We start from the raw sequence: 12555 nt of genomic DNA on the forward strand, positions 1-12555 counted from the left end.
CTCTCTAGGTAGGAGCAACCCTTCCACCTGAGGACACACGGCTTCCAGGCTCCGCGCAGAAGGAAAGGTGGAAGGGGGGAGGGGGAAGCACCTTTGAAATCACTGTGGTCCAATTAGCTAGGCTCTCGCCCTTCGTGCTTACAAACATGCACACGCATTAACACCTGCTCCAAAAGCAAACATTTTTAGATATCTTCATCTTTACCTCCTTGACACTCCCATGAAAGCACTCTCAGCAGCCGGTGACTGACAGGATAGTTTCCTTCTTCTACTTCAGCAGGGGGCTTTCAAACAGAAGAAATTAAAAAGCCACCAATCTCCCTGTCAAGCTGAACTCCTGGGGTCTTCCCTGCCCCTCCTCAGCTCCCTGGGGCCCCTCCCCACCGGCCAAGCCCCATCCCGCACACAGTGGGGGTCCACACCTCGAGGGGAACCTCTCTTGAGTCAGGGGGACACTGGACACCCAGACCCGCTGCATGTGCCAAGGCTGCCCTGGGAGGGGAGGGCACCATCCTCACCCTAAGCACAATTTCACTGAATAAGGGCCTTAGTAATCTCTCCTTTTGCAGAGAATGTGGACGCGGGCATAGATGTGGAGCAATTCTCCTGCATTGCCGGTGGGATGGTGGTTTCACACAAATGCCTCAGAAATCTGTCCGTCTGTATCTACTGAAGGTGAACCTACTAGTGTCCTGAGACCCGCCAGTTCCAACCCCACCGATCTTCCCATTCAAACCACGTGCACATGCTCGCCAAAACCCACACACGAGAATGCCCAGAGCAGCGCACGATCTGAAACAACTCCAACTCAGAAATGATGGAGAAGCCCATCAGGAGTTGGACAGACAAGACGAATGGTGAAGTGTCACAGGACAGAAGAGCACACACCCGGGAGAAGGGGCAACATCCAAACTATGGGCACGAACCTGAATGAGACCAAGTGCAAAATGGACCCAAAAAGCCCTATGCTGTTCGACATAGGGACGGTGGCAACATGTCGTTGTGCAGGGGGGTGGGAGGGTCTGGAGGGGCCAGGAGGGGCTTCTGGGATGCGGACATGCTCTGCTTCCTCTCTGGGCTGTTGGTTATACAGGTGTGCTTGGTTCATGAGAATTCACCAAGCTGCACGGTGAATGGATCTCTTCGAATGTACGCGGTTAAGGATTTTCCAGAACAGTATTCTGCCGGCATGGCTCTTTTTCAGACTAAAATGGAGTGATATTAGAGGAAGCCAAGGGTCAAGATGCTCAACCCACACCTGAAACCTCCCTGCTCAGACTGCAGAGGTCTTGAAGAAGCAACCACACTTCCCCCAGAGACCCAGGATTCCAGAAACTCCCAAGCCCTCACGGCCAAGTCCTGCACTTCCCCGGACCAAGCCTGCACGCTCACCGAAAGCTCAGCAGGGCCCCCCTCTTGCACGGAGGGCATCTCCAGTGGCCAGGGAGACCACACCCATCCACGGAAGGCACGGAAGAGCTCACGCCTCCCCTCCGAACCTCAGGCCAAGAGGGAACACGACGGTGCTTTGAAAGACACCCCCACCCACCCCCGGAAAGGCTGAATTTTCCAAAGTCCAAAAACCACTTGAAGAGGAATAGGAAAAGTACTGAAATAACTTTGTAAGCACTCTGTTTTGACAACGTGCCTGAGGAATTCATCACGTTTAGCGGGGAAATGCGAGCGGTTAAATCGATTCAATGTCATGACATACGGAATTGAGGCATAATTGCCCCTGAGTGCTTGACAACTGGAAAGCACTTCGTTTCAGAAATGGAGGGAAATTTATGCTGGGAAATGGAAGAGATTGTCAAAAGTTTGATTGTAATGTGAGTGAAGCTGCGACGGGAAGGCTGGATGGAGAAAATCCTCCAGCTCTCTCACATTTTACTCCCATTCGAAATGTCTCCGAAACAGCAGCTGTGACTCCATCTTTTGCCCTAAAAGCAGTGAAATGATGATTGGGACCACAGATTTCAAACCCCAACAAGTGGTCCCAGCACGGGTGGGCGGAAACGTTCTCTTACCAATCATGTGGTTGGCAACGTGGATTTGGATCTCTCTCTCGTTCTCAAAGGTCATCTGGCACTTGATGCACTGGTACGTCTTTTTCTGTTTGGAAGCCAAAAAGAAAGGAATTAGATAGTTAGGAACTAGAAAAGAGCATAAAGCAAAAGGTGCCTGGAGGTCCTAGCTCAAGAATTTTCAGAACGGCTTGTGGAGACACCCCTCTCAGGTGTCTCCAAGTCATTCTCTTCCCACCGGCCTCTGAGTTCAGCTCTCCAGCCTGGGGAAGGGCACTGAGCTACATTCTAAGGGAGCTGCTCCTCTGTTAGGTCTGGGGAGATGGCCATGAGAGGACTCACCATCCCAAGGTGAGAGCACACAGTATGACCATGGAAAGGAAGTCAGGGGAGGCTGCCCCACTTGGAGCAAACCCATCTATGCAACCCCCAGCTATCCATCCATCCATCCATCTACCTACCCACTATCTACCCACCTATCCAACTACACACACACACACACACACACACACACACACACACACACACCTGTCTACCCATCAACCCATCTACCTATCCTATTATCCGTCTACATACACACATACCCATCCACCAATTCATCCATTCACCCTCCATCTACCCAACACCTGCCTGTCTTCCCCTACATCCATCCACCGATCCTCACTCTAACGATCCACCCACTCATCCTCCTCTCCAACCATACATCTATCTTTCCACCCATTCAACTACTGTCTCTCTTTACCAGCCCTAAGGATCCTGTGGCTGAGCAGGGGATACTGTTCCTGCCAATCTTGGTACAGAAGCAACTGAGGGATTCCTCATCTGCCCTAGGCACGCAAGACCCACAGCTCACTTCCACACACAGGAAGCTGAGACCAGCTGCCTCGAGGGGGTGGGAGCGGGAAAATGGAGATCATCGGAAGCTTCAGAACTTCTTGAAGTCCCATTCCAAAGAGCAGAGCTCATTCTCAACAGCTACGCCAGGCTGGGTGACGGTGAAAGCAGGCCCTTGTGGACAGGGGCAGTATTGCCTGTGTAGGGGAAGGTGAGTGGCTTTGAGTCTTTATGAAGGGCACGGGGTGGCCCTGGGATCCAAAATATCCAAGCTTTTTGAAGACCACCTCAGCTCCAGGACCACGGAGCCTCCCTCCACCCCTGGAAGAGGGAGCAGGACTTCAGAGTTCTTGGCTGAACACTCAGGCCCAACCCTCCATGATGCAGCCAGGACGAACCACCAGGGGGCTCAGTTGTCTCAGGTCCCAGGGTGACTCCAACCATTTCTGCAGGTCCCCTCGAGGGTCCCACCACCAGGCCTTTGCCCACTTAGGGTCTTCCACTTGGAGTATACCCTTTCCATCCTCGAGGACTCCGTTCAAATGCTACCTCTGCTAGAGAAGCCTCCTCTTCCCACCCAGGGGCTCCCCAGGGCCCCAAGCTTCTGTTTAAAGCATCCAGTCCCTCAGCACATGAATCTGTCGTGGTCAATTGACTTGTTTGCACACACACACACACCCCCCACTACACCGTGAGTGCCCAGAAGCCCAGGCTGTGTTTCGTCCACCTGTGAGGTCCCACAGCCAGCAGAGACTTGTGCTGGGGAAACATTTGTTAAACAAAGGAGCAAAGTTGCAAATATTATGTTGCAGAGCACTCTACTAGGATGGAAGGAACGAACAGAACCAAAGCTGACTTCTATACGTTGGACCCTCAGCACCAGGCACAGGGCATAGGACCAGGGCGAGTGTCTCATGATGACTTAACGTTATTACAATTGTTGTTGGTGCTGAGCAAATGCTGGTCGAACACATGAGTGAAGAAATGACAGTCTTAGCTGATGCCGGGAGCTTCGGTTCCAGAGGCAGCATACCCACTCAGGCTCCAGGACCCGCTCTGATAAGACTGGGGCCCTTCCCCCAGTGTTGCAGAAGAGTGGCCGAGAAGCAGGCATTTAGCCTGGAAATGCCCCGGGGAAGAATAGAATGAGGCTGGGGGCGGGGTAGGGGGACGGGGGACAGGACGGGGCTGGGGATTGTGGCCCCACAAGGAGACAGAGGAGACAGCGGGGACTGAGGTCTTGTCGGGGACACAGGCCTGAAGCCCCCAGTTCATTTCAACTCCACATCCGTGCTCATGGAGGGCAATGATCTTGGGTCTCTCCACTGTCAAAATCATTCATTCCTTCCCATATATGTGTCCCACCCCCTTATGAAGGAAGGAAGGGGGGGGGGGGGAGAACGACACATCCCAGGCATCTCCACACCAAGGAAGCCCAGAGCAGGCCGGCTGCACAAGGAAGGTCATGACCCCTTTCCATGGTTCTGCTCAGGCAGAAGTGTGTGGAGATCGTACAGAGCCATGGCTCGCTACTCCAGACCAGCGCGGGGGACAGCCCATGATCAAGGGGATTTGAGCTGTTCCTCCTACGAGCAGGTGAACGACGTGGGTTGCTGTGCTTGGTTTAAAAAAAAAAAAAAAAATCACCAGGGGCCAGGCAGGATGAGACACTCTCCCGAGCATGGAGAAAGAGTCCAGGGGATTCCCGAGGGAGGGGACATTGCTGACCACAAGAGCCTGTGGTCACACACACACACACACACACGAGCGTGCGCACATACACGCACACGCGCAACCTGCATGAAAGTGGTATGGATGTGCCCACAAGGACACACACGTACACACAAGCGCACATGTGTACACTCCCTTGCCTCAACTCACTGTCAACACACAAGACCCCCCCCCGCCCCCTCCCGCACACAGCAGCCTGCTGCCTGTAACACAGACACGCAGGTACAACACCTGCAGAGCATTGGGGGCGTCCTCACGACCACAGGCTCACACATGTTGATGTATACAAACTAACTCCTCCTGAGACACAAATGCCTTCAGTTCCCTCACTGGACCCCCGAGAGCGACATCCATCACGCACAGGTGTGCCCATGGCCGCACAAGCGCACACACAGACCCCTCCCAGACACGCCCCTCTGGACCCACATGCGGACTCCCAAGGATCCAGGTAAGCACTTGCACACACAGGCATCCACGCTCAGCCACACACAACAGGGTCACCAGCACCAAAACTCACTAAGCACATGTATTATTTCCAGAGGCCCACAAGGACAGCCCTGCCGGCCTTGCCCGAAAAGCCAGGGGTGCCCAAGCCGCAGACACCTGGCCAGGGCCATCTGGACCTCCCTGTTGGTGGAACAGGAGTTCAGGGACAAGCAGGTGAGGACCCTCTCACTCTCTCTCCCTCCTGCTGCAATGCTGGCCAGACCCCACCCTCACCCCAATGCCTCCTCTTGGTCTGTCTGCCCCTTCTCTATCCCCAGAGACGCCCTCCGTCTCTGGAGCTTCAGGACGGACCAGAGACATAATTATACAGAGCGAGAACTTGGCATTCAAAGCCCCTCTTCTGTCTCAAGCTCCTTCCCCAGAGTGCAGCCCAGGAGAACCAAAGCTGAGCCCAGGGGCGCCTTCCCCTGCCTGGCCCCCAGCAACCTCAGAGAGGAGTCCAGGGCAGAGGGAGAACATGCTTGAGACCAGCAGAGGCAAGAAGAGAGGGAGAGACAGGAACTACAGCCCCCAGGCGCTGAATTTCCATGGTTGTGATGACAGCTCACATCTACTGAGCACCTACTGTGCGCAGGCTCTGTTCATTCTGAAGACTCACAGTCCCTCGGCAAGCCCCACTTTAAGGTTGGAGAAAGTGGAGTTCAGAGAGGCCAAACCACTCGGCCAGAGCCCCACCCAGCTAAGCAAGGGGACAGGGACTGGATCCCGGGCCAGCTGCCTCCCGAACCACTGTCTGAGCAGCTCTTCTCAGCTGTACGTCCCAGAACACCACAGACAGCCCTGGGCTAGGGGACAGGGAGCCCGTGCGGCCTGGCCAAGCCCTCTGACTTGTGTGAGAGCACCCAATCCACCTCATCTGGCACTGTGAGGGCCTGGGGAGTCGATGGAGGGCTGGGGTCTCCCCACACTGGCCTAGAGTTGTGCTGATGTTGTTACTGCCCATTAATAGAGTGGGGGCGGAGGTGGGGGGCAGGGCGGGAACCGCCACGCTTCCCGCTCCAGCCGACAGCAGCCTCGGCCCCACAGCCCCACGGGAACCCAGTCCTCCGAGAGCTGGTTGCTATGGATACACTCCCGAGGGTCCCAGCCTGCCAGCCCCCAAGCCCTTACTCGGCCCCCAGAGTCTGCTCTTACACGCATGAGTCCTAGGGGAGCGAGGGGCGGGCGAACAGACAGCTGGGCCCCTGCCCCCAGGCGTGCCCAGGCAGGGGGCAAGGCCCCAGAGGCTGGGCCTCCACTGGGGGAAGATCCGTGCTTTGTCTAGCTCCTTTCCACCAATGGCCCATCTGGCCAGGCCTCTACATGTGATTGTCTGCTCACCTCCTCTCTCGCAGGGCCTGGGACAGGGAGAGAAAGGCCTGTCAGGCTCCCAGAAAACAAGGCCCCTCAGGTTTGAATCCCTGAGCTGTGTATCCCTGGGTAGATGGTTCCCCCTTTCTGGGCCTGGGTACCATCCTTGCCAAAACAGAGGTCCCGGCAAAGTTCCCGGGTTGTTGCCATGGAAATGGTATACGAGCCTTTGCCCACACAGTGGAGGCTTCATGAAGGGGTCCTTGATGCAGAATCCAGGGCAGCGCCTGGAGAAGGGCAGGCTTAGGAGCAGCCCCGTGGCTAGCAGGAGCCCCCGCACTGTGGGGCTGGTGGGGGAAGGCAGGGCTGGGGTTCACCTGGGAGGAGGGCATATGGGGCCCCAGCCCTGCCACACTACCCCACAGTCTGAACGAGAAGGGAGTGACCAAGCCGGACCCCACCCCAGCCTGCCACCAGGATGGGGTCCAGAGCCAGGCAGAACGTGGGTCAAGAACTCACTCAGCTGTGGCCCCACACTCCCTGGGTTCACGTCCCTTCTCTGCCTCTTGAAAGCTGGGGGCCCATAATGGCCAGCTGTTCTGTGCCTCCGTTTCTTCACCAGAAAAGGGAGTGTTGTAGTGTAGACAGAAAGTGCTCAGCACGTCCTTGTCCCTCGGTAAGCGTCAGCTGTGACCATAAGCAGGAGAGACAGCAAGTGATGTTTCCTGTGTGCCCCGCACTCCTTGTCTCCATTCAAGCTCAGGGCCAGACACTGTGGTCGCACAGTCTCAACACTCAGCCCCAGACGAGGCACCGGCACTGGCCAGTCACAGTCATCCATCAATCAGACGCTCGCTAAAAACCCAGAAGGGCCCCCCTCTGCCTCCCCGGTGATGTCAGCCCCGGAGACAGACCCTGTCACTACATGTGACTACCATTATCACCCTTACCCTCTGGCTTTACAGGTGAGGACAGAGGCCAGGGGAAATCAAAACCCTGCTGGGTCCTGGAAGAGGGAGAGTTTCATTGTAACCCCGCCCACCGGACTCCAGGGCCCACAGACTCCCCCAGTCCACCCACACCGACCCAGCCAGCCGGCCAGCAGAGGCTGAGCAGAGCTGAGAGCTGGCGACCTGCAGTGGGTGTCTTGTGGGACCCCGGCCCAGAGACATTCTCCATTCATTCTCCTCCCACTCTCTCCAGCCCTCCTTCTCTCTCATTCTCACCCTCCAGGTCCCAGAGTCGCAGACCCCAGGTCGGATCCCACCTCCGATTCCGGAGCCCAACACCCAGAGCTACCTCCCCGTCTTCCAGTAGGCACCTGCCGCAGGTGGCCCTCCTCCAAATTCTGCCTTCCTGCCCACGGCGCCAGCAGTGGCCCTCAAGGGAAAGATACTCCCGAGATCTGCTTGGCACCTCCTCGGTCTGGAAACAGACAACAGACTCAGCGGGAATCCCCGGGCCCGTACTGTCTGACACTCAAGAGCCACGCAGGCTCCAGGCCCACCACCAAGTGCTCCTTGGCCACTGACCCCACGGCCCACTCCAGTAGCCTGAACGTGCCCTTCCTCCCTAAAACCTACTAGCTTTGGGCCTGCGGTCCCCCCCCCCTTGTCTGGGAGCCCCCAAGGTGGGGTCCATTCCTGATTTTCCTCAACTGCCAGTCACCCCCAAACAATGGGTGCTTGGGACAAATCTGATGAATGAATGAAAGGATCCATCAGTCACAAAGGAGAGCAGTTACTGGGACCATTCTTAGGGTCTTCCATGCACCAGCATCTGTACTAACTACACTGTGCACCGTGGACGAGAACAGATCAGCTGGTGTTTGCAGCTAACATGGTCAACCCAAACTGTGTGGGCCCTGAGCCCTTTACGTGGAGATGATCTCCACAGATCATCAAAAGAGTCCCGAATCTGAAGCCCAGAGAGCAAAGGGACTCGCCCAAGGAGACTCAGCAAAGAAGCGAGCAAGTGCACCCCAGATCTGTAAGAAAGACGACATCATTTATAACCAGGTGTCAGCCACCGCATTCGACCCTGTACTTATCTCACACCACAGGTTCCTAAAGGCAATCCTACAAAGTCCAGACGACCGTCATTCCCCCTTTTGCAGACGAGCAATTGATAAATGAGGCCCAGAGAGACAGATGACGTACGACAGTGTCACACAGCGGGAAGGGAACAGACAACCCTGGGGATCGCCTCGGAGTCCAGGACAGAGCGGATGCCCTTGACCGCTGTCCGAGAGCACGGCCTCTCTGGGCTCCTAGAGGCAACAGCACGAGGAGAGACAGAGCTCGGTGGAGCCCCGAGGAGCAGGGGCAGGCTCTTACCCGGGGCACTGGCGACGTCTGGGCGCCTTTCCGGGGCCCACTGGTCTCCGGCGTGAGGTCACGGTGGTCCACCTGCACGTGGCTCTCCAGGTCCTCGGCACTCTCGAACTTGACACTGCACTCGGGACAGCGGAGGCCGGCGCAGGGCCGGTCGGCGGGCTCGGGCGGCGCCAGGCCGCCCACCTGTCCGTTGGCGCTTCGGGCCATGCAGCCGGCACAGAGGCCGTAGGGAAGCCCGTTCACGTCAAGCTTCACCAGGTCCTGCTTGCTGCGGAACTCCTTGAGGCACAGGGCGCACTTGTAGAGCTTCTGCAGCCCCTGGCCGTTGGGGGAGGACGCGGCCGAGCTGCCCGCCAGCTTCTGCATGTGGAAGGTGCCGTGGATCTTGAGCTCGAGCGTGGAGGTGACCGTCTGCATGCACACGACGCAGCGGAAGCCTGTGAGTGAGTTGCGCAGGTCCGGGTGCATCTGGCAGTGCTCGATGAACTCCTCCTCGCTCTGCAGGGGCATCTTGCAGATTCGGCAGGTGCCGGTGTCCAGGCTCTTGCTGTGGGTCACCTTGTGCTCCGTGAGCGTCAGCAGGGAGGGGAAGCGCTCGCCGCAGATGGGGCACATATAGTGCTTGGCGGGGCCCCGGTGCGTCTGCAGGTGCTCCCGGAGCCCGTTCTCTGAGAAGAAAGTCCGCGAGCACACGTTGCACTTGTGGCTGCCCTTGATGAACTCCGCCTTCTTGCGCGAGCCGTCGTCCTCCCCCGGCCGGATGTTGTGGTCCCGTAGCCGGTGGTTCTGCAGCAGCACCTCCATGGTGTAGGCCGCCCCGCAGATGTCACAGCCGTACATGGGCTCCGAGGCGTCCACGTCGTCCTCGCTGGCCTCGTGGCTGTTGGGCGCCTCGGGGTTCTTCAGCAGCATGCCCTGCAGGTCGGCGGGCTCCGCCTTCTTGGCGGCGGCAGGGGGCACCCCGTTGGCCGTGCCGTTCTCGGGGGCGGCGTCGAACACGCAGTGCTTCTCCCGCAGGTGCTTCTCCAGCAGGATGATGGCGTGGAAGGCCTTGCTGCAGAACCTGCAGTTGTACTTCTTGCTGTGCGTGGTGATGTGGCACTGCAGCTCCACCTCGGTGCTGAAGGTTTCCCCGCAGAAGATGCACTTATGTGCCTTGGCCGGGTTGCCCAGGTGGCTGTGTTTGACGTGCACCTGCAGGTCGGCCTCCTTACGGAAGTCCCAGTTGCAGGCCGTGCAGCGGTACATCTTCTTCTCGTTGCTGTGCTTCACGGCCAGGTGCACCTGGATGGACACCTTGGAGTCGAAGACCTCCTGGCACAGGGTGCAGTGGTAGAGCACGAAGGTGTGCATGTCCAGCAGGTGCTTCTGCAGGTCGTCCACTGAGGAGAACTGCTTGTCGCAGCTCTCACATACGTAGTGGGTCGACGTGGTCATGTAATGCACCGTCAGGTGCTGCAGGAGGGACTCCTGGGAGTCGAAGTCCTCCTTGCACTGGGGACACGCCTGCTTCCGCAGCAACAGCTCCAGGTGCAGCTTCAGGTGGGTCTGGAAGCTCTCGAAGTTGGAGAACTTGAGGTCGCACTGGTTGCAGGGATACTCGCCGTTGGAGATGGAGTTGGCGCTGGCCGAGAGCCGCTGCCGCTTGGGGGAGGAGACCTCCACGTCGGACGAGACCGGGCTCTGCTCCGCCTTGGACTTCTTGCTGTGGGCGAGCGGAATGTTCTTGTGGTTCTCCTTGATGTGCTTGGTGAGCTTCAGGATGGAGCCAAAGATGGGCGAGTTGGTGCAGTAGGGGCAGGAATAGACCTCCATGAAAGACTGCGTGGGCTGCACAACGGGGGACTCCAGCTTGGCGCCGCCCACGCCGCAGTGCGCTTGCTGGATGTGCTCGGTGAGGGAGGACTCGGTCAGGAAGCCCATGGAGCACTGGTTGCAGAAGAAGGCATTGTTGCCATCGGGCGGGTTGGCGTTGGGGCCGCAGTGGGACACGCGGATGTGCTCCTGCAGGCTGTTGATGTCGGCGAACATCTCGGGGCAGTAGTTGCAGTGGAAGGCAGAGATGTTGCCGAACTGCATCACCGGGTAGGCGTGGTTCTTGTGCAGCTTGCGCACGTGCTCGTTCAGGTTGTACAGGGTGGGCATGGAGTCCAGGCAGATCTGGCACGTGTGGCTCTGCTGCGGCTTGTCGGCGTGGATGGTCTTCAGGTGGATCTCCAGCACGGCCAGGCTGTTGAAGTCCCGCTTGGAGCAGTAGGGGCAGCTGTAGACCACCTTGGACCAGCCCTGGCCCTCGTCCCGCATCTTCTTCTGGCCCCGCAGCGGCTTCAGGGTGGAGTCCGGGGTAGAGCCGCGCTCCACGGACGCGCTGGAGTCCGGCGTGGCGCTGCTCATGGATGCCACGCTGCCCAGCACGGGGTCGGGGCTGACGCTGTGGTTGCTGGAGTCGGGCTGCCGGTGGCTGTCCAGGTGGCAATAGACGCCCTCCACCGAGGAGAACTGCTCGGGGCACATGGGGCACTTGTGTTTCTGGTTGGCGTGGGCCTGGTGGATGTGGGCGAGCAGCGCGTTCTCGTCCACGAAGACCTCAGGGCAGTGGATGCACTGCAGGTCGGCCTTCTCGGAGAGCTGCGGGTGGCGGGTGAGCACGTGCTTCTCCAGCTCCTCGGTCTGGCTGAAGGTGTCCTCGCAGTAGTCACACATGAAGTCGTCCTTCTTGGTCTCCTTCTCCGATTTGGCCAGGTGCTCCTTGTTCTTCTTGTGCGCCTGCATGTGGCTCTGCAGCGAGCTGGTGGACGAGAAGCCGCGTTTGCACACGGTGCACTTGAAGGGCTTGCTGGAGCTGTGCGTCTTCAGGTGGATCTTGAGGTGGTCGCTGCGGGAGAAGGCCGCCTCGCACTCGTGGCAGTGGTACTTCTTGTCGCCCGTGTGCAGCTTGATGTGCCGGTCGCGGCTCCTCTTGTGCTTGAAGAGCCGGCTGCAGTAGGTGCACTTGAACGGCAGCTTGTCGCTGTGGATCTGCTCGTGCCTCTTCAGGTAGCTCAGGCGGATGAAGGACTTGTCGCAGAACTGGCAAGGGTACGGCAGGCCCGTGCCCCCTTCCTCCTCGCCCAGGCCGAGGTCACACCCATCCCCGATCAGCTGCGTGGGTGACGCAACATCCTTGCTGGAGGGAGACGAGGCTACCCAGGAGAGTTGTGGGTCGTCGTCACCATCTGCAGGAGGGGGAGGCAGAGAGGAGATGAGAGGCGATTCCCCGGGCCGCCCAGAAACAAGGACAGAGCCGGCTTCTCAACAGCTCGCGGGCTGAGGCGCGGGCTGAGGCCGTGCAGCTGGCTGTCTACTGCGGGGAGTGGGGGGAGGGGGAAGGGAGCCCTGGGGGCAGGGGTGGCGTGGAGGGGGCAGGCGGAAGTGAATGGACGTGGAGGCCCTCGGTGTGCAGAGGGGTGGCAGGACGTGAAGGAGACACAGAGACATGTCTTTGTCCTCAGCGACACCTGCCTTGGCCTCACTGGACTCTGTACCGCCCCCACAGGAGGTGTGAGGCCTCAAGCACTTTCCTGACGGGTCGGGATGTAGCCTGGAAAAAGTCACCAGAAATGACCACACAGACCGGCAGTGCCAGAGGCCAAAAGGAGGCAGGCCTTCACCTGAAGGAGACCTGGGGATGGACTCCCCTTCCAGCCCCTAGTCCTGGTGGGAAGTTCCACTTATCTTTAGGGGTGTGGGCAAAACCATGCAAGAAAAGAAAATGCACCCCAAAAAGGAAGGAAGGTAGGAGAGGAGAAGAAGAAAGGAAAAGAAAAGAGAAAAAAGAAAATGCACCTTCATGA

General features: G+C 58.3%; 1 protein-coding gene across 1 annotated transcript in view; it reads right to left on the minus strand.

Annotated features, from left to right (window-relative positions):
- The window catches only part of ZNF423 (zinc finger protein 423), a 268391-nt gene that overhangs the window by 131171 nt on the left and 124665 nt on the right, over positions 1-12555 (minus strand). The window contains exons 3-4 of the mRNA XM_004744132.3: positions 8723-11937; positions 2028-2112 (exon numbers count right to left, since the gene is read on the minus strand). Coding sequence (XP_004744189.1) covers positions 2028-2112; positions 8723-11937 — 3300 coding nt within the window. The remainder of the gene's footprint in view (positions 1-2027; positions 2113-8722; positions 11938-12555) is intronic.

This window comes from Mustela putorius, unplaced genomic scaffold (genome assembly GCF_011764305.1).
Source record: "Mustela putorius furo isolate JIRA1106 unplaced genomic scaffold, ASM1176430v1.1 tig00000174_pilon_pilon_pilon, whole genome shotgun sequence".
NCBI lineage: Eukaryota > Metazoa > Chordata > Mammalia > Carnivora > Mustelidae > Mustela > Mustela putorius.